Genomic DNA, 21,009 nt, shown 5'->3' on the forward strand with positions numbered 1-21,009 from the left:
GCCGACAAGCAAGCGCTGGCTGCAGCAGGCTTCGGCGCAGAGCCCGCTCGGCGGGTCTGGTTGACGTCTTTCCCTGGCAGCTCGAGTAGCCGTCGTCCTAATATCAGGAGCGGGGAGCCCAGCGATGCACCCCGAGGGCTGGGGACGAGGGCAGCTGCACCTGAACCGTGGCAGGCTGCTGCAACGCAGGCCGGGGGCTGTCCCAGGGCCCCCCCCCCATGGCTGCTGACTGCAGATGCCCAACGTGGGCGTTGTTTAGGAGTCTGGTTTGCACTGGTGCTCAGCCCCCCGGCTCCCAGTGCCCGTGCAGGCCAGCGCGGGGGCTCGGCCCTCTGCAAATCAGGCTGCAAGATGCCGCGTGGTGGGGGGCTCCCCTGCGGGGTGATGGAGATGAGCTGGGTTTCCCGCTCCCCAGTGAGCACGTGGCCTGCTAGGGTGAGGGTAGGAGGGTGGCTGCATCTCCCTCCATGACCCCTGGGGCACCCGGCCCGCGGTGTCATGACTGAAAGCCTCAGCTTAAAATCCCCCCCAACGCCCTGGCGCTGGAGCCAATTTCCATCAGCTGCAGGAGCCCCGGCCAGCTCCAGACTCACGGCCCTAGGGCATTTTGTCTGTCTAGATCTAGCTGTGACCACCACCAGGAGGTCAACAGCCCGGGGAGTGAACCAGGACCTGCAGCGCTCAAAGCACCCCGTGTCCCACCTTTCTAGGGACAGGCCCAAGTGTCTGGGCTTTGTCCGAGAGAGGCGCCTATTACTCCCCCCCCAACACCTGTCCTGATTTTTTGCGCTTGCTCTCTGGTCACCCTATGGTAACTCGAGCTACAGAACGAGTCTCGGGGGGGGGGGGGTTGTGAGTCAGGCACCTGGGGTCAGGTCCCAGCCCCCCGCACGCCATAGCAGACCCAGCTCGGATGTGCATTTATTGTCTCAATTTGCTTCGAGGGGGCCTCCCCGCAGCCGGGGCGATGAAATGTCAGGGGACGGGGAGGCGGTGGGGCTATTCTCCCCGTCACGGCTTGCACAACGCGCCCCAGACGCGGGGGGGGGGGACTCAGCAGCGAGAAATGCATGGCAGCAGCAGATTCCTACACACAGGAGATGGGGGGGAGGGGGCGGGATCCTGTCCACCCACCGAGGCGGGGATACAGCTGGGCCCGAGGGGGAGGGCATGGTTTGAGGTCTCCCCTCCACTGGGGAGACAGGCCCTTCGTCAACGCAGCCGGCCGGTGGCTGAAGGGTACAAGAGCCGGAGGCCGTGACGTGTGGGCTGGGGTGGGCTCGAAGGAAGCAAGTGGCTCAGCTGGTTCCGCAGCAGCGGTCAAGTCCCCGGGGTGGGACACCATCAAGGACGCCCCCCAAGGGGGAGGCCAGAGCCCTGTGTCGGCGCCCCGCCCCACCTCCACTCTTCACCCTTTCCAGCCCAGCGAACACCGGGTGTGGGATTTACGTCCTCGTCCTCCCAACTCCCCCACCCCCCGGCCCGCTTTGCAGTTGCAGTCAGGTGCAGGATCCGTCTTCACTCCCTGCCCTTCAGCTGCGGCGCAGCATGGAGGTTAAACAGCTGCCTCGCTCCGCCCCAGAAGTGGCTGCCTTTCTGCAGTCAGGCGCAGCGATCCTGCCCTGGGCAGCACGTTTCACAAAGCGCGTCGGGATCCTTCCAGCTCCATCCGAGCGTGTGACACGGGATCGTACTCGGGGAAGCGTCTCTTGGTAGGAAGGAGGGCCCCCCCCGTCTGTAAGGATGCAGCGAGTCAGCCAGCGGTGGGGCTGGCTGCCCCAGGAGGTTCAGGAAGGTCCATTTCCCCAGATCATTGGTCCCATCGGTTTGAGATGCTGGCAGCTCCTCGGTTCCCTTCTTGGCTCCCCGCTGGGACACGCCAATCCCAGGCCGAGCGGCGCCGCACAGCGTCTCAACTGGGGCTGTGGGTGGGGCTGGCTTCGTTGCTGTCGCTCACCAGGCACTCGTTAGATTTCAGGCTGGCCAGGGACTTACAGCTTGGAAGGGAGGCCAGGGAGCCGCACAGTCCCAGCATGGAAGGGGTGGGGTCCTTCCCTGGAGCACAGGGGGGGGGTTGAAAGAGGGCAGGTCAGAGCAGGGGCCTTGTACAACCCAGGACATTCAAATCCCTGTGCGCTTTTCTTGGGGGAGGGGGATTGGGCAAAGTGCTAAGTGACATGCCAAGCGTCATGCTGGAAGTCAGTGGTAGAGCCAGGACTAAACCTCCCCGCTTCCCAAACTCCTGCTCTCACCACTAGACCACACTCCCTCTGAAAGCCAGGGGTAGTTCCCACGAGGCCCGACTCCCAGTTCCTCTGACTCTACCCTCTACATCCTACAGCAGCGGTTCCCAACCGTTTTCCCTGCATGACTCTGTTTTCAGATGTGTTGTTTCCCATTACCCCCTTTTGCTTTACAAAACAGCGTCCCCTGGACTGCACGAGCTCACACACAGACGCTGCGTGCGAGGTCGCGCTGCACGGGGGGCGCCATTTTGTAGAGCAAAATAGCATCCCCCGTGCGACGCACACTCGTGCACACAGAGCGTGTGAGGTCACGCTGTGCGAAAGAGGCCGTTTTGTAAAATGGCATCCTCTTGCACACTCAGGATGGCCGTGATCCCATCAGCTGATGAAACGACCCCACTTGGGGTCCCACAGGTTGGGAACCGCTGCACTGCAGTAACTGCCTCGGCCGGCCAGCTTCCAAGAGTGTCCGGGCAACACGACGGGACAACGGTGATCACCTCGTCCGACCTCCTTTCTAATCCAGGCCAGAGAATTTCCCCGAAGGAATTCCTAGAGCGGAGCTTGTAGAACACCCCCCTCGCCCCCCATCTTCATTGAAATATTGCCAGGGGCGGAGAATCCGCCGCTTCGCCTGGCTTCCTGTCCATTTGTCTAGCTTCTGCGTGGCTCATCACCAGAGAATGAGGCTGGGGTTGGAGCCAGGGCCTGGGAGTCAGGATGCCTGGGTTCAATTCCCAGGTTCACCTCTAAATTCTCAAGCTTCTTCGTACCGGACCCGCCCCGGCCGTACACTCTTGCAGGCAGGTGCTAGGGACTTCCTGCAACCACAGGCGTCTGCTAACTGGTAGTTTCTGCCTCCCAGCCCCAGCCCTCCCAAAGAGCTGTAGGAGCCTTTCCACCCCCCCCCCCCGTCCCCCCGACTCGCTCCCTGGGCCCGTGGGCAGGGGGCTTACCCAATGGTCCCCAGGGTTCTCCATCTCGCTTGCCCTCCCCCAGCCTCTGGGAGTCGGAGCTCAGGCTGATCTCTGCCGACAGCTGATCCGTGCTGGTGAAGCTGTGCCTGCGAGAGACAGCGCCCTGTTACTCCCAGCCCGGTGAGCAGCAGTCCCACCCCGCCGCCGGTGCATTGCCCCCCAAGAGTCCATGGGGCCCACTCCAGAACGCCTTTCAGTTCCCACCGTGCACTGCAAAACCCCCCACAGGCCCTGTGCGCTGGGGAGCTGGGAGCCATGTGGGCTAGGTGCCTCCGGAGTCCCTCCGTCCACTGCACATGGGGGCGTCGCATTGTTCTGGGATCCGCACAGGAACCAAGACCCAGGCCCCGATCCAGGCTCCTCCCCATCTGACCTTCCAGGCTCCTCCCCCCGTCTGACCCTCCATCCTTCCAGGCTCCTCCCCCGTCTGACCCTCCATCCTTCCATCTGTCTAGGCTCCTCTCTGTTTAACCATCTAGACCCCTCTTTTTCCCCTCTGTCTCTGACACACGCTTTTACCAGGTTAATTAGCCCCTGGAACAACCTATCAGGGGATGTGGGGGATTCTCCCTCCCTCCAAGTCTTTCTAAAGGCTCTGCTCCAGCTCAGCCACCAGCTCTGGGCTGGATGCACCAGGCCCGGGGCGAGGCAGGCGGTCAGGCTAAATGGTCATGATGGTTCCATCTGGCCCAAGGGCCTAGGAGGTTCTCTCTGGTATTTGCCAGGCCCCAGTCACCTTGGCCTCCCTCCCTGGATGACTAGACCAGCCACCGAGGCACTGCCCAGGCTGGGAAGGATGTTGGGGCCCTTGGTTTGGGATGCCCACTTCTCCCCTCTGCTGGCAGGAGATGAGGTTGCTGGCTCTGGGCCCCACCCCCAGCCGGCTCCCCCATTTCTCCCCACACCCCTGCTGGGTTTTACACACGCTTCAGGGCCATGGAGTCGGGCAAAACCCAAACCAGCCTGGACGTTCCTGCAAAGAGGAGCCTAGATGGGAGCACTGGAGCAGTGGCTGGTTTCAGGGAACGTCTGTCCGACTCCTCTGCTTTCTCCACCGCTCTGCACGGCTGGCCATCCCCCTCCCCACACGCATGGTCGGCCATCCTACCCCCCCAGCCCCACACAATCTGCATGGGTGACAATCCCTCGCCCCACCCTCTCCCTCTCTCTGCATAGCTGGATCTGCTCTTCTGCCCCACAGGGCTGGAGAGAAAAGCCCCAACCGCCCCCGCTCCCAGGGCCAAGGCGTCTCCCCTTGCTGCTCTGCATGGTGCGCCCGGCTCGTCCGGGGTCTCCTCCCTGGGGATTCACCTTCTGTACAGCTTGGCGTCTGACCCGCTCGCCTTCCCATTGAGCGTCCCCAGCGACGGCCACTGGTTCACCAACGGCATGACCATCTCCTTGGAGAGCGGGGCGTTCTCACCGGGGATCAGGCCCGTCCTGGAGGCAGAGCGGGAGGAGGGGAGGCTGCGATGAGCAGCGGGACGGGGCCCGAGACACAAGGGGCCCCTACTCGCCTCCCAGCAGGGCTAGCAGCCCCAGATAACATGGGATGGAGGGAGCGGTGGGAACTCTGGGGCAGCCCTCTTGGTGTGGGGCAGAGATGGGCTCTCGGTGTGGGGCAGAAGAGGATCAGGGGGGACAGATACAGAGGGGACAATGGGCCTGGGGCAGACATAGCCCCTCCCAGCGTGGGGCAGAGGGAGCTGGGGGGGAGGGGAGGAGACCACCCCTTCCCCATGGGGCAGAGGGGTTTTGATGGACTCACAGCTGCTCCTGCAGTTCCAGGATGACGCCCTCCAGCTCCGTCTTCTCCAGCTTGTTCTGCACCTTCACCTCCTCCAACCTCATCTGCAGCCGCTTGTTCTCCGCCTCCAGGTCCTTCAGCTGGGATTCCCGGAGCCGCACCAGCTCCTCCAGGTACCCCTGGGGCACACGCAGGGATCAGGCCAGGCAGGGATCCCCCGGGGCAGGTGGGACGCAGCACCAGGGGGGGGCACCGCAGGCTCCCTTGCACTCTCAGGGGCCGGGGGTACCCAGGCCAGGTCTGCCAGGGCAGGGATCTGGTGGCAGGGACAGACAGAGGAGCCCTCCCGGGGAGACTGCAGCATTCCTGGGGCACCAACCGCCTCCCCAGGCACAGGGCTGGGGCCGTCCACGGAAGGGAGGCATGAGGACCAGTCTGACGGGGAGGGAGCAGGGGGTGTGGGAGGCAGTCCGGGCGCTGTTGGGCCTGAGAGCTGCTGTGCAGGAGGCAGCCGGGCTCCCCCCCGGCAGGAGGACTTCGGGGGCCCGGCCAAGGCTGCAGACGTGATGCTCAGCCTCCGAGGGGCCCGGAAGGTGCGTGGCTGCTCTGAATAGCCAGCCGGGCCCTGGCCGGGGCTGCCGGCAGGGGGTGAGACCCGGGCGGAGGGGTTGGCATTGTGGCTGCAGAGGGGCCGGGTGCTGTCGCCCAAGGGAGATCTCAGTTAGCCATCGAGAGAAACTCTCTGCCTCCCAGGGTCACCAAGCTCTGGAACGGGTTTCCAAGGGAGGCTGTGGAGTCCCCATCACGGCAGGTTTTTAAGACCAGGTTGGACAGACAGACAGACAGACACCTGTCAGGAATGATCTCGGCGTTACGTCGTCCTGCTTCCGCCCAGGGGGGCTGGACTAGAGACTCCTCCAGGTCCCTTCCAGCCCGAGATTTCTCGGAGGGAGGCTCAAAACCAAACGCACCCACCCCCGGTCCTCGCCCAGCAGCGGGGTCCCCGCCCCAGCCTGACGCCCGGGTACCTTCTGCGCGTACACGATGCGGAACTTCTGCTCCATTTTGCGCCACTTGTTGTACCAGCTGTCCTCGTCGGTCACCAGCAGCTGGTAGGGGTGCTCGGGGGAGCTCTCCTCGCTCGTGCTGCTTTCCACGCTCCGCCGGTCCTCCTCATCGCTCAGGTAGTCGTAGCTGCCCAGAGAACCAGGGGCTCAGAGGGAGAAGACAGCTCCCTGTCTGCCCCGATTGTGGGCTCTGGGACTGGAGGCAACCCAGACAACAGTATGGCTCGGCTCTGATTCATTGTTGCCTGGGCTCGTTCCCTCCCGTGGGTAGCAGATACCAGGAGAATTGCCTGAACAGACTGTGTTGTGTGAGTGTTGTGAATTGTGTGTGTTGTGAATTGTGTATGTTGTGTGTGTCGCCCTCTAGTGGCAGGGTCCAACACCGTTGCCAGCTGCTGAGATCTGAGTTTTGGAGCCAAAGCTCCAGACACCCGGGTTCTATCCCAGATGGGCGCCTTCGGGGCGGTTTGGCCCAGTAAATGGCATCACTGCACCCGGTCAGACCCAGCACTTCCCCATCCTGCAGGGGACAGACTGAGCCCCCTCCAGCGTGCTGCGCAGGGAGCTGTCCGGAGCGTCCATATAAACCACGGCCCTGTCCCCTCTGCACATGCGGGAAAGATCTCGTGGCACTTTTTCCTAGTAGCTGGGGTTTGCCCCATTGCCCCTGGTCGCATTTTGCTTCCCTCCTGCCCACGGCCGGTGCTGAGTGGTGGGCAGGTTCCCTCACCCCAGAGGTGCTGCCGTGGGAAGGACCCTGGGAGCTGTCGAGAGGAAAGTCACTAGAGAAATGTCAAATCCTGTAGTTTAGCCTTGCTCCTAAATCAGTCTCTCCGGCCTGTCTAAGCACTGCCCCGGCTCTAGTTTACTGGCAGCTCTCTGGAGTGCTCAGAGCTACGCATGGAATATGAACAGCGATGTCGTACCGTGCTCTCCAGCAAGGGACTATCACCTCCCTGCCTCCAGACACCCTAGAGCTGCATTGGCCTTATTTATTATTAGTAATCACGTAGCGCCTGAGGACCAGCCATGGCTGGGGGCGCTTGTGTCAGGTGCTGTACAGACACAGAGCAAATCCCTGTCCCAAAGAGCATATTTGCCCTTTGCTCTCTGCTGCCCTCTAGTGTTCTCTCTGCATCCCTCTATCCCACGGTTCTCCTGGCCACTGAATGTCAGTCTTAGATCATTTCCCCCCACCCCGGAAGATACCAACTCCCATTTTCCTGAGCTGAAATCCAGTTCTTCTCTCTCTCGGCCCCTGGGGACTATTTCTCTGCACCTCCCCTCGATTTGCAGTTCTCACTGAGATGCTCTTCAGCGCCTCTCCTAGGTGCAGGGACGGCGCCGTCGCAACGGGCACACCCCCTTCCCGCAGCCCTGTAGCGAGAGCGCTCGTGGTGCTCGGTGCAGGACGCTGGGCTACATCGTAGGTGTTGGGTTGGAAATACAAGTCTGGGGGTTCTTAGCTGCACGACGTAGTCACACAATTGCGTGGCCTCCGAGAGGGGGCTTTCAGCTTTGATGACTAACGGCGCCCGGATGCAGCACCCCCTCCATGGGCAGTGACGCGCAGTGGGAGGGGCAAAGGGCTGTATTAAGTCAGATTCGTCTACATAACAAAGCAACCGGGCGTCAATAGGCTAAGGAGGCTGGTCTTGGTGCCCAGCTGACCAGCGTCCCCTAAGAGAGGCAGCGTGGTCCAATGGCTAACGACGTCATCTGGGACTCAGGAGAGCTGGGTGCCATTCCCAGCTCTGCTGTGGGCGAGTCCCTTCCGCTCCCTGGGCCTCCATTTCCTCCCCCCCCCCCCCGCCTATTGTCTCTTTGATTGTAAGCTCCTTGGGGCAGCGCCCAGTGCCGCGGGGCCTGATCCGGGTTGGGGAGCTGGGCTCCAAGGCACTTTGCTCGCACACGGCCTGTGGGTGGCTCACTGGGTAGATGACACAGTAACTGTTACCTCTGTGTAAACTTCAGGTACGGGGTATAGTCGATGACCACGGGGATCTTCCCATCCATCACTTCCCCTTTCAAGCAGAAACTGAAAGACACGATGAGAAAGAGGAATTCAGACAAAACCCATCCATGAACACTGCCCCAGAGCTCCTGGGGTCAGAGCCTGAAACATCTTCCTGGGGATCCAACTCTACCTTATGACAGTTCTCAGGAGTCACCTCCTTCCTCCTTGCCTCCAGTAAGCCAGGGGGTCGTGCCTGGGCCTGGCTGGGTGTCAGCTGCTCCCACCACAAGCTGCTCAGCCACTCGGGCCCTCTCTTCTGGGGTATCCCAGCCAGGGCCCAAGCATAGTTTTTTGGGCCCAGTACAGTGTACCCTTCCCCCCGCCCACCACGTGGGGGCCCTGATCCCAGCCCTGTCTGTGCCTGGCAGGTTCACAAGAGATGCACCCCCTCCAGTCCCTGGATCTTCTTGAAGCGTTCCTGTGACACCCAGCCCCTGCCACTGGCTACTCACAGAAATCCCAGATCATCTACCCCCAAGGGAGATGTGTAGCCCAGTTCAATCTTAAATTGCTGCTCCTGTGTATCCCACAGCACTTACAATAAAACAAAAGAAGGTTTATTTAAGAAAGAACAGAGGTTCCACTAGGGAATATGAGAGAGAGAGAAACAAATGATTGCAACACAGAACAAATCACAAGACACGCATTAGGGCCTACACTTATTAATAGTTCGTTCCCTTTCCTAGCTAATAAAGTAGGTCCCCCTCTCTCCTGAATTCAGTCTGTCACAGAGCCAGTCGGTTCCCAGGACCCACGAGCCAATCTTTTGTGAAACACCCCTCTCAAGAAGATGTGTCCTCAGTGAATGGATGCGGGGGATCGTTCCCCACCCTGTGATACACCAAATCAGCCGTCTGTCTTTACTGACAGGCAGGGCGATCCTCTGTCTGCTCTAACGTTCCTTTTTTACCTCCATGGGGTCTGAACTCTTTGGAGTCGTTTCTGATGGTTTTCCGTTGCTCGCTCTGGGCAAGGGTAGACAACTGAACCCTGCATTATGTCACTGGCTGACCAGGGAGGGGTGACAGCTCCCTCCCGTTCGAATGGGCCGTCACTAACACACATGATTCCCTGATGACAAACTTCCACTCCAAGGCAGTTGAATGTTGCTCTGGAGAATTGGATTCTGTCCCTGTTCTTGTGTGATGCTAGGCAAGTTACGTAAATCCAGCTTTTCCCTAACGCTGAGACCCATTTTATGTGGGGGGCTGACTCAGAACCCTGGGGCTTGATTTACAGACGTGCTGAACATTTTCCGCTGCAACTGAAGGCAACGAGAACTGTGCTGTGAACACATAAAGTGCTACCTAATGCTAAGTACTCCAAAAAATCCCATCGGAGGCGTCTCAAAGTGCGCACCTGAAATAATTGGGAAAACGTTTGTGACTCAGTTCCTCATCTGTAAAACAGGGATAACAACACCCCTCCTCCCACAGGGGTGTTTGAGGAAGAATGAAGCACTCGGAAACTATAGAGGTGAAACAGCATGGAGGAAATGACGGACGCTGTCTTCAGAGTAGGGTTTGAATAGGATGCAGCACATGGGTGTCACCCATTGACTGGTGAGGAGAAAACAAAATACCTGATTGAGGCTCACTTACTGAATGAGGCAGGGGTCCCGTGGGAAAAGTAGTGTGAGATCACGTCGTTAAAGACTGTATCATAATGCACCCCCACCAGGGGGGTGAACTAAGCTATACAGACAATCCTGATTCTGACACTTCTTAACTTTCAAGGGTTTGACTTAATAACGTTCTTTTAATATAGGGTTTTGGGCAGATTGTTTTTTTGCAATTCTAATGAAATCCCTCCTGCAGTGTTTGTAGGAAGTGTGTCTGTGTGTGATTCTTTAGCCCTGTTGGCTATAAGCACAGAGTGCTTGGATCTAGAGATAAGAAATGTGCATTGTCTCTCTGTCTGTCTCCCTCCGGGTTTTCTAAGATGCCCAGCACCTTGGTCACACAGCACTGCTCTAGGTATTGCACAATGGGTACTTTAAAAACACTGCCGAGATTCTGAGTCAACATAAGAACAGGCACACTGGGTCGGACCAATGGCCTGTCTAGCCCAGTATCCTGTCTTCTGATGGTGGCTGGTGCCAGATGCTTCAGAAGGAATAAAAAGAACAGGGCAATTTCAAGTCTTCCAGTTCCAGCTTCTGGCAGTCAGAGGTTTAGAGACACCCTGGGCAGGGGGCTGCATCCCTGACCATCTTTGCTAATAGCCATTGATGGCCCTGTCCTCCATGGGCTTATCTAATTCCTTTTGGAACCCAGGTCTACTTTTGGCCTTCACAACACCCCCTGGTTGGCTGTGCGTTGTGTGACGAAGCACTTCCTTGTGTTTGTTTTAAACTTGCTGCCTATTACTGTGATTTCATCGGGTGACCCCTGCTTCTGGTGTTATGTGAAGGGGCAAATAACGCTTCCCTATTCCCTTTCTCCATGCCAGTCGTTGTTCTATAGCCCTCCGCCATATCCCCCGTCAAGACGAACTGTTCTCAGGCTCCTCCTACCTGAAGTCAATGGCGCTGAGACCGATCAGCATCCCGGTGAGCACGGTGGACTCTTCTCGCAGGATGATAGCCCCGTCGTCGTAAAACCTTCTGTGGGGCAGGACAGACACCGTTATTCCTGGGCGAGGCTACGTAATACCCCACATGGCCTTACCACAAAGACACAACTGCCCACTGCGACGTGCCCCACAGGGTCTCACTTGCACACGCACACACACCCTTGCCACGGAGCCCAGCGCTGCGATACCAACCCGAGAGATCACGCTCGCACGCCCCAGCCCCCCAGCGCTGGCTCGGGAAATCTACTGCCAACGCACCAGGGGCGGCTCTCACTTCGCCCTTCTCTCTGCTGCACCCCCAGAGATCCCTGCACCGCCTGCGTCTCACCGGAGCGTTTTCGGGGCCTCGCGGGCTCCCGTTCCAGACATGAGTGGACCGAGCCAGGGAGGGGCAAGGGGGAGCGAGGAGGGGATCCTCCTTTGCCCCCGGGGCTGGGAAACGTGAGCCACAATCTTCTGTGCATGTGGCCCTTAGGCTCCCTTTACCCAGATGGGCAAACTCTGGGTTCCCTCGGTCTTACCCCTGGCCCAGGGGCTGCGGGAGAAACAGCCCGTCTGCACCCCGCCGATGGGACGCCACCCTGCTGTATGTGGAAGCGGCTCACCTGGTGGTTCTGGTGTCCCTCAGGGCAGTGGTGATGTATTCGGACATGCGTTTCTCCATCAGTGCCACGCGGATCCAGGCCCGGCCCTGCAGCAGACAAACCCAAGGCACTGGGGCGGCTGGTAGGAGCTGCCTCTACCGTCAACATCCACCCACCCACCGAATCAATCTGTTCCCACAGACACCCACCCACCCACCCACCCATCCGTCTAGCCAGCACAGGGTGCCCATCACCGTAGTATCTAGGCACCAGCTAGTGTCTCGTGACCTCCCCTTTGTATGCAGCAGGCACAGAGACCCTCCTGGGAAGGATGGGCAGAGGTGGTGGAACTAGACTGACAGTTTCTGGTCCAGGTGCCCCTCTTAACACAGTCTGCTGTGGAGGAAGCTGCCCCAGTCGACCGGTGAAAGGCCCCCCGTTCACACACACACCGGAAAGATCATGGGGTAGGGGGTGCCCCATTAGGTGATGCCCGTTTCCACGTTGCCTGGGGGTGGCCAGGGACCTTTGGCTCAGCGACCCCTGCTAGACCCACTGAGGTGGACTTCTGCCCTTCCCATGTGTCTGCTGCTTTCCCCGCTCCCCTGAAAGGACCCGCCTCGCTTGCTGGGTTAGACAGCAGGGCAACCGCAGCCAGGGGCCCTTCCTCACCTTGGCCCTGGAAGTGCCGATGTTCTCCATGTTCTCGATGCTGCTGACGCAGTTGTTGGGGACCTTGCTACAGGCCAGGCGGATGTAATCCCAGAAGCCACGCTGCCCATCGGAGCTGAACCAGCTGACGGGACCTGGGGCAGAGGGACAGGAAGGGCTGAGGTCCCTGCAGTCTGCGGGGCCAGCCTGTCCTAAGCATTGGTAGGACCCTACCAAATTTACGGTCCATCCTAGTCAATTTCACGGCCGTGGGATTTGAAAATTAGTCAATTTCACGATTTTCTGAAAACTTCATGGTCACCATGGAGGTCCCGACCCAAAATGGGGTTGTGGGGGTGTCGCAAACTTGTTGTGGGGGGGGGGGGGGTGGAGGGTGGCAGGATTGTCTGATCTCCCCCCACCCCTCATGCTGCTAGGAGCACCCCAGCTGGGCTGGGAGAAGCAGCTAGGCTCACTAGCTGGGGCGCTTCCAGCAGCATGGAGGAAATCAGCTTGCAGGAGGAAGGGCTTATTTCACAGTTCTTCAGGGGTGTGAAATTGGCAGGGCCCTAAACACTGGCTGGGCTGGAGGCTCCAGGCATCCTCAGTAGCACATGCAGGCATACAACAGTTGCACACATGCACAGGCAGGCCTTCAGTAGGCCTCAACACACACGCAATAGGCGTATACACATGCATGTGTACAACAGTTGAAAATACACACACACACTCAGCAGGCATACACGCATGCATATAAACTCACCTGTATGCACACCAACATGCATCCAACAGGAGTGCACACAACAGTTGCACTCACAGACACGCAACAGACGTGCACAAATACTCCTGTGTAGAAGCGGATGTGTACACACTCATGCTTGCTGCAGGTGTGTCCTCAGCCATGGCTCCCATTGCAAACGTGCAGAAACACGCACAGACACACGCACATAAACGCCCTGAGGGGAGCAGAACCAATCCATGCATGCACACGTGTGTGCCTGGCCTGAGCTGCGTTACCTTTGAAGCGGTGACTCAGGATCTGCTCGAGAATGGCAGCAAAGTTGATGAACTCCTCCGATGAATCATCGATGGGCTCCGCAGTGTATTTCTCTAGCAGGGTCTTCACGGAAAATCTACCAGGGAGAAAAATCACAGACAGGTATGCAGGGCGCAGGCAAACAAGACTGTCTGTTAGGGATCCTGGGGGAGCAGCTCTGAAAGGTAGTAAGGCGAAGCGGATCAGCAGCATGGTCTAGTGGCTCCAGCACTACAATAGGACTCAGGAAATCTGGGTTTTATTCCTAGTTTTGCCACTGATCTGCTGTAGGACCTCAGGTGAGGCAGTGTGGCCTAGTGGCCCAAGTTGCTCCCTGTGCCTCAGTTTTCCCATCTGTGAAATGGGGGGAATGATACTGCCCTCCTTTATAAAGCACTTTGAGCTCTATTGATGAAAAATGTGATATAAGAACTAGGGGTGACTATTGCTTCCTTCTCCCTTGTCGATTTAGACTGGAAGCTCCTGGAAGGCAGACCTCTCACTATGTGTATGTACAGCACCCGGTGCAGCGGAGTCCTGTAGAACAATGATTCACCATTTCCACCAGGAAGCAGCCTCCCTGGGGATGCCAACCCCACACCCCTTCCTCCTTGTGCATCCATCATTGCCCTGGTGCAATTCCCTGGTGGAGGAAGCCAGTGCATAGCATTTGCACATGGACAGGGGCAGCCTGGATCACCTGTGGGCAGCTCTGATAAGCCCATGCCTGTCTCTAGCTAGGATCAGACAGTGCTTTACAGTCACTAATGAATTAGGCCTCCCATTAAGGAGAGGCAGTAGCAATAGACCTATTTATCAGATAGGGAAACTGAGGCACAGAAAGGGGGAAGTCAGTGAAGCAGAGCATCCAGGAGTGCTGCACCCTCCTTCCCCATCACTAGGTCATGCTCCCCTTCAGGGCCTGGACTAGAACCCAGGAGTCCTGCATCCAAGACGTTTGCTTTCCGCTCACGTTCAGGATTATTACGGGTCACACTATCCCCCCACCCTTCATAGGCACTGCACAGGGACAGGCGTGGTTGCAAATGCATGAGCACTCGCTGTCTCCTTCTCCACTAGGCTGTTTGCCTGTTCTCGCCACACAGAGACAGCTGCCGTTTCCAGACAGCTCTTCAGACACCTACGCACTCAGCTGTCCCGAGGCCTTCTCCGAGCCCGGTTTGTCAGCACAGAGCAAGTGGAATCACGACTGAGTCCCCTGGGGGAGCGGGGCAGGGAGGTGCTGTTCCTGGTTTCAGGTGGCATCATTGACATTTCAAGCACCGCAATGGGCTTTCGCTAGATGGGTGTCTGAATCGAAATGATATTGCAAGGGCGAGACTGCCTGGTTTCTGGTGTAGGGCGCAGACAGTCTAGGGGGGAGGCAGAGGAACAGAGCAGGGGATGAACTCAGCACTCCTAGGGTCAAGCCCCAGCTTTGGAAGGGAGTATGGTCTAGTGATTAGAGCAGGGGACTGGAAGTCAAGACATGGAGGCTCTGGTTCCAGCTCTGGGAAAATAAGCCTTGGTGGAGAGAATAGGGGACTGGGATCAGGACGCCTGGCTTCTAATCTCAGCTCTGCCCCGGCCTGACCCTGGGCGAGTTGCTTCCTCTCTCTCTGCCTCAGTTTCCCCATTTCCGATGGGGACAGTCAAAGTGACCTAGGTCCTGGGGAGCCTGTGAGACTTATTTCATGCTTTAGACTCCCCTTGAAATGTGATTTCCAAGGCCTGTACAGGGTGCCATTATCGTCAATCGTATTTAGCGAGCGCCTGCCGATGCAATTCTTACTCGTTTAAAAGCACATCGTACTAAGCCACGGCCAGAGCGGACATCTTGTAACAGGGAGTTCCACAGGCTAATCATGCAACAGGTGCACGTCGGGCATTTTACCTACTGGAAATTTGTGGTCCATAAACTGCAAATGAGCAACCTGCCACCCCTCCCTGCCTCTCCCCTTCACACACACGCTTTCCCATGGAAAATTATTATTTATGTTATGGCAGAACGTAGAAGCTAGGTGCTGTACAGACCCAAAATGAGAGATGGGCTCTGTGCCAACAACCTCACAGACTAATTAGTCAGACAAAAGCCACAAGGGGGGAGTATTTTTAATCTCCATTTTACAGATGGGGAAACTGAGGCACAGAGCGATGGTGTGATTCACCCACGGAGGCTGTGGCTTTGTGCTTTTCACCAGGATGCTTAGTGCCATCCGTATCTCACATGAAGGCTGGGTTCCCCCCCCCCCAAAAGACCCCTTGGTAGGGCCCTAACGATTCCCCTCCTGTCTCCTCTCCCCCCCCCCCACTCCACACCACACACTCCAGACTGAGGACTTCAGGCAGCCTTTCACGGGAACTACAACATAACAGGGGAAAATAAAGAGGCTAACTGGCTTGGACAATGGAGCCTTTCATCTCTGCCTGCTTGGCCTCAACCCTGGAGGCAGTCGCTTGTGTTACCGAGTCAGGGCAACCTTTGTGACACCAGCTCCCCCCAGGGAGCCCCTGCCTGAGATGATAAAGCCCATTTCTCTCCTGCTCATGGTGCGGCGAGGGGGAAATGGTGCTCTCACACTTACAGAAAGCAACTCACATTATTAGAAGCAGCAAAATGATGCGTCACTTCTCCCACTAGCTGGATGCAACACTCAGTGACTGGTAACAATATCCTGTAATTGTACAGCAGAGCGGTGGAAATACACAGCCCTGGAGGGGAGAACTGCCTGCTACTCCCTCCCAGGGGTTGGAGAGCCTGGGACACCCACGCCCGTGTCAGCCCTGTGGGTGCCAGTGGGATGCGGAGCCGCCAGAAGGTGCCAGCTGCACACATCTCTTCACAGGATCCGGGATTTAGGCCCCGATCCAGCAAAGTACTTAAGTCGGTGCTTAATTGCTAGCATACGAGGAGCCCCCTTGAAGTCCATGGGGCAGGTGGCATGCGTAGAGTGAAGTGCTTGGCTGGATCTCACCAGCACAGTGTCTGCAAAAGAAAAGTGGGTCTGACTAATCTCTTGGCATCCTCTGACTATGTTGATGAAGCAGTGGATAGAGGAGAACCAGTTGCCCTAATTGATATAGGCTTTCAAAAGGCCTTGGACAAGGTTCCTCTCAACAAGCTGCTGAAGAAACTAAGCTGGCATGGAGCAAGTGGCACGGTATTGTTATTGCTCAAAACCTGACGAAGAGGCAGAAAGACTAAGTGGCCAATTTTCATCCTGGCCAAAGGTTGATGGTGTAAGCCTGGAGGTTCTGGCCCCAGTCCTGTGCTGTTGAAATCACACGCCAGCATTCAACAGTGGTGCGAGACACACCCACACCAAGTCTTACACTAGCACTGGGAAGCCCACAGTGGGATCCCAGGGCAGTAAGAGACAGTCCATTCCCTGGGAGCAGGGAATTAAAAGACACCGGGGGGGAGTGGAAGTGACTTGCCCAAGGTCATACAACAGGCAGTAGCAGAGCAGGGAATAGATGCCAGTTCTGCTGGCTCCCAGGCCAGTACCTTGTCCCCTGGACCACAGTGATGTTACGATCACATCCCTTATAGGTGCAGCTGCTCTCATCTTACAGCTCCTATCTTTGGTGGCTGGGTAGCCTCTCCACACAGGTCAGCAGGAGCAGCACGCCCAGTACTGATCCAAGCAGATCTCAAACACTGTCTCTTTAGCATCCCAGGGCAAGAACCTCTCCCTAAGCCACATGGCTGCTCTCGCCTTTCTCGCATGAAGTCAGTTAATTCAGCACCGGACTGACAGCTCTGGGGAGTGCCCTGCCTTGATTTACCCAAGTAGGGTACAGCAGAGGCAGGTTTCCACCATATCCCTCCTGCCTCTGACCCCCAAGGAGCCCCAGGTAGAGAGCATGGCTCAACTTGGTGACCCATTCAGTCCATGGCCCACAGGAGGGTCCAATAAAGAGGAAAGTACTTAGGAACGCCATCAAACTGCAGAGATCAGCCCCTGCTGGCCTCTAACGCGGACATCTCCTATTGCACCTGGTGTTGAGTGCTGTAGCCCTGTGAGTTAGGTTTTATTATCCCAATTTTACAGATGGGGAAACTGAGGCAAGGAGACGTCACGGTCCCCCCCATGCACAGTAGTGCCAGAGCCCATATTGGAGTGCAGGAGCACCCAGCTTGGTGCTCTGTCCATTAGCAACCACAACATTCCCTTGGCAAGACATTCCTCGGCCCAGCAGTTGTGCCAATCATGTTAACAACAATGAGCTACTGCCCCTGTCAAAAGCAGGTCCCGGTCAGGGGAGGCCCAGCCTGAAAATGTGGCGAGGTTGACAGGGAGGGAGCAAGGAGAGATAGTCCCGTTGTTAGGGGACTAACCTGGGACTCGGGAGACCTGGGTCCAATTCTCGGCTCTGGTGCAGACTCCCTCTGTGACCTTGGGCATGTTACTTAGCCTCTTGGTGCCTCCATGCCCCCATCTGTACAATGAGGAGAACAGCAGTGCCCTGCCTCACAGGGGGGAGGGGAGGGTAAATCCAGGGAAGATTTTGAGGGGCTCAGCTACTGCAGTGCTGAGGGCTGGGTGAGCCCCAAAGAGACACAGCAGAACCCTTCCCAAATGACAGGTACAGCTCCCCACACAGCCTCCCGAGGAAGGGTGGGGTCTGGGTGGTTCTGTTCCTGGGAAAAATCAGACAAGGCCAAATACCAGAAGCACTGCTGGGGGCAGGGGGAGCCCCCCACCGCCCCCAAGCTGCTCTCAAAACCATCCCTTCTTGGGAGGGGGATGCACAAAAGAAGCGCTTGAAGCAGTCGGAGCCCCTCTGCGTCCAAGTTTTCCTGTCCCTTTTACCAAGCCCGGGGTAGGGGGAGTCAGTGTCAGAATGTGCGTTTGGGCTCCTTTCAGGCCATCTCTCCCCCCACAAACCTGCCCCCCCCCCCAGCATCAGGTCAAGCACTGACAGGTGTGAGGAATCATTGCAGGCGCTGAACCCCTGCTGAAAACCAGGGGAACCTGGCCTGGGCCTCCCCCCACGGCCCTTCAGCTCTGCCCCAGCTGGAGCTGCCTCGGAGGCAGCGACCACAGCCGGGCAGGGGCGGCAGGGACCCTCCCGCTCTGCAGGCCTGGCCTGCTGCCGGCCCACAGCTCTGGGCGCTGACACCCCCGGCGGGGTGGGGGTTGATGGTGCTCAGGGGATCCCAGCACAAAACGCTGGGCAGGCTTGTACCCCACCCTCCCTTCGGGGCGAGGAGAAGGTCACTGAACCCCGAAACCAAACTGGGACCCCTTATCGCCGGGGCAGGCTGGGCTGGCTCCATGGATTTCGGGAGAGTTACTCCAGCTTAACCTGGGCGACTCCCAGCCCAGATCACAGCCAAGCTGGGGTGGGGGGGACGGACGGACTGACACAGAAGCCAAACCAGCGCCCAGCCTGGGCTGTGGGAGGACGGAGACGAGGCAGAGGCCGGGGGTGCGGCCCGCCAGCAGGCCCCCCCTCTTCCTCGGTCCCAGGCTGGTATTTCATTCATGCAGGTGGAACAAGGGCTGCCGGGCAGCAGCATGCGGCACCCCCCCACCCCCAAACAGCCCCAGACGGGGGAGGGAGGGGCCTGCCCCACAGGGCCAGAGTTCAGCCCTGAGTCCTTGCTCCAGAGAGGGTGTTGCTATGACAACCCTTCCCCCCCCCCCCCCCCAGGCTTGCAGGCCTGCCATGATGTCACTCCCTGGACCCCACAGCCAGCTCCATCCTCTGCTTCACCCGCCCCCAGACACTGGGGGGTACAGAGCAGCCAGCGCCCCCCCCATTCCTCCGCCAAGCTGCCTTTCTCCCTTCTTCATCCCAGATCATCCCCCCCCCCCCATAAATCAGTGATCACCATCACCACGGCGCTAGTAGCTAATGCACAGCACCGCACCCCCTCCCCCAGCTGCGGGGGGCCCCCCCCATTGCAACAGCCGCCTCTTCCCCCTCCCCCCCCCAGCAACACAACAACACGCTGCTCCCGGGGGGGGGGGGGGGGAACAGTCCCCAGCCAGCCTCTTCCAGGGAGTCTCCATCCTCCTCAGCCCCTCCCTTCTCTCCCGGCCTCTTTTTAGGGTGCCCCCCCCCCGCCCCAAAACCCCCTGGCCCAGGGAGCAGAGGGTCTGCTCACAAGGTGCAACCGGGATGCTAGAAATCACCCCCCCCCCCCCACCCCGATCCCATCTCCTCCCCCCGCCGCCTCCCCTCCCCATCTCTCCCCGCCATGGGGGGGGGGACCAGCTCCCCCCCGCAGCCCCGCACGGCGAGGCGCAGCCCGCACCTGCAGACGGTGATGAGATTCTTCCTCTCCACCGCGATGTTCCTGGACGAGGCTTTCTTGGCGGAGAGGCCGAGAGCCATGGCCGCCTGGACACAGCTCGCTTCCATCCAGAGCCGGGGGGGCCGCCGGGTCCGCCCTCCAGCTCCTCTGCCCCCCCCCTCCACCCCACCGCCCCCTCTTAGCTAGGGAATACTCCCCCTTCCCCCACCGCCCCCCTAAAACCCTATGCACCCCCCCCCCGAAAATCCAATGCACCCCCTTCCCCCACCGCCCCCCGAAAATCCGCTGCACCCCCCGGAAAATCCAATGCACCCCCCCCTTGCTCCCGGCTCTTCCCCTGCTGCCGGCCTGGCTCGGAGAAGCCCCGGGAAGGGAAGGGAAGGGAAGGGGGGAGCTCTCCCTGGTGCTGAGGCTCCCAGAAGCCCTCCCCCCCCTTCCTCCTGGAGGGAGGCCAGCTCTCCGCCAGTGACGCGCTTGCAGGAGCCGACCGCCCCCAGGCAGGGCTGGGGTGGCAGAGGCAGGAGAGCAGAAGAAGAAGGAGAGGCCATCTCCAAGGGCCAGCACGCTCCTGTCCTTCCCCAGGCTGGAGGGGAGCCGCTCGGGGCCCAGGAAAGCAGGATCCGCTGGCCCGCAGGCGGGGGGTGTCAGGGCATGAGGCTGCGGCACTTCTGTCACCCAAGACAAGGTTTTATTCGTTAGTGGCGGGTGTGGGGGGCAGTAAATGAAGCCCATGTGTCGGTTCGGCAAGGCTCAGTCCCTGCAGAAGGGCCCGAGCGATCTGTTTAGGAGCCAGGATCGGGCAGGATCAGCTCTGGATTTCTAGGGGGATGAGACTAAAACGAGGCAGGATTCTGGGGACCCCGACCACTTTTGAGCCTGGCGGGAATGACGAAGGAATCCGAATTCCGCAGGGGCTCTCCCCCGGTTTCACACTGGGGCGGCTGAGTGAGGATTCTGGGCACAGTTTGAGTCACGTCTGGGTCTTCGGCAACGTAGTTTAAATCAGACACCACGAAAGAGAAAGCCCCGGGGGTCTGCAGGGCGCAGAGAGCAGGAGCTACTCCAACCTAGAGACAACGGAGCCGGATATTAAACCACAGCAGCTGGAAATGGCCTCCTCTCTGCACTCAGTTTCCTTCACATTCAGCACATCACGTCACGGGCCTTACGCCCAAGGGTTGTTTACTCAGAGCACGGATAGGAAGCATGCTCCAATTCCCTAAGTGCATCCTTAGCCACCGAAGCTTTCCAGACCAAGAGAAAGTGAACTGCCGTTCAGCCCTGGATGGGCACCCACAAGGCCTGGGTTCAAATGCCAAACTCCCTGGGAAAGTCCCTTTCCCCATTTCTGAAATAGAGACAGTTATTAAATATTCTAGTCCCTAGGAGCCCCAGTCCTGGATCAGCCCCCCACCACCACCTTGTGCTAGGTGCTGTACAAATGGAAAAACAAAAAAACAAAAACCAGTCTCTGCTCTTAATACTCCTTCATGTCTTTCCTTGTAAACTAACCAGAGCAAGGTCTTTCACTGTGTGTACGCACAGCACCTAGCACGCTGGAGCTCTGAGCTGAGTTGGGGCCTGTGAATGCTATTAAAAACAAGCGAGTAAAACAGCAACATAGAGCTTCCTGCGTCCCACCCACTGCTGCTCAGAGCGGGCACAGCCAGGCCTATTTTGGTGCCAGTTGACTCCCGGGGAGGTCTGCCCAGTGGGAGCGAGCGAGTGCCATGCAGAGGATTAGTGGCTGCCGTACGCAGAAGAAAAATCAAATGGGTGCTTCCTTCCCTGATAAAAAGCTCAAACAGAAATAGATGCACATAAATACAGCACAGGGGTGTG

General features: G+C 58.5%; 1 protein-coding gene across 2 annotated transcripts; it reads right to left on the minus strand.

The window, feature by feature from the left end:
- Positions 1 to 1,071: 1,071 nt before the first annotated feature.
- RUNDC3A (RUN domain containing 3A) lies at positions 1,072 to 19,395 on the minus strand. Of its 2 annotated transcripts, none has more exons than XM_067541051.1 (11): positions 19,168 to 19,395; positions 12,881 to 12,996; positions 11,885 to 12,018; positions 11,234 to 11,319; positions 10,570 to 10,656; positions 7,995 to 8,075; positions 5,999 to 6,164; positions 4,992 to 5,149; positions 4,535 to 4,663; positions 3,203 to 3,309; positions 1,072 to 2,055 (listed from the first exon to the last, which is right to left on the minus strand). In XM_067541051.1, exons 1-11 carry the CDS (start codon positions 19,272 to 19,274, stop codon positions 1,913 to 1,915), a joined length of 1,314 nt encoding a protein of 437 aa, XP_067397152.1. In that variant the 5' UTR covers positions 19,275 to 19,395; the 3' UTR covers positions 1,072 to 1,912. The 2 variants fall into 2 exon arrangements, with proteins under 2 accessions (XP_067397152.1, XP_067397151.1); XM_067541050.1 differs by having other exon boundaries at positions 10,570 to 10,659.
- Positions 19,396 to 21,009: the final 1,614 nt, after the last annotated feature.

The sequence above is a fragment of the Emydura macquarii genome, unplaced genomic scaffold (genome assembly GCF_026122565.2).
Source record: "Emydura macquarii macquarii isolate MOO-44397 ecotype Brisbane River unplaced genomic scaffold, CSIRO-AGI_Emac_v2 contig_629, whole genome shotgun sequence".
Taxonomy (NCBI): Eukaryota; Metazoa; Chordata; order Testudines; family Chelidae; genus Emydura; species Emydura macquarii.

What these genes read in the sequence shown, in the direction of transcription:
- RUNDC3A (XM_067541050.1), bottom strand. Translation starts at nt 19,274, where the DNA reads ATGGAAGCGAGCTGTGTCCAGGCGGCCATGGCTCTCGGCCTCTCCGCC. An exon ending in CTCAGCGCCATTGACTTCAG is followed by an intron (nt 8,076 to 10,569) that starts GTAGGAGGAGCC and finishes CGTGTCTTTCAG; the next exon opens with TTTCTGCTTGAAAGGGGAAG. An exon ending in GCATCGTGTACGCGCAGAAG is followed by an intron (nt 5,150 to 5,998) that starts GTACCCGGGCGT and finishes CGTGTGCCCCAG; the next exon opens with GGGTACCTGGAGGAGCTGGT.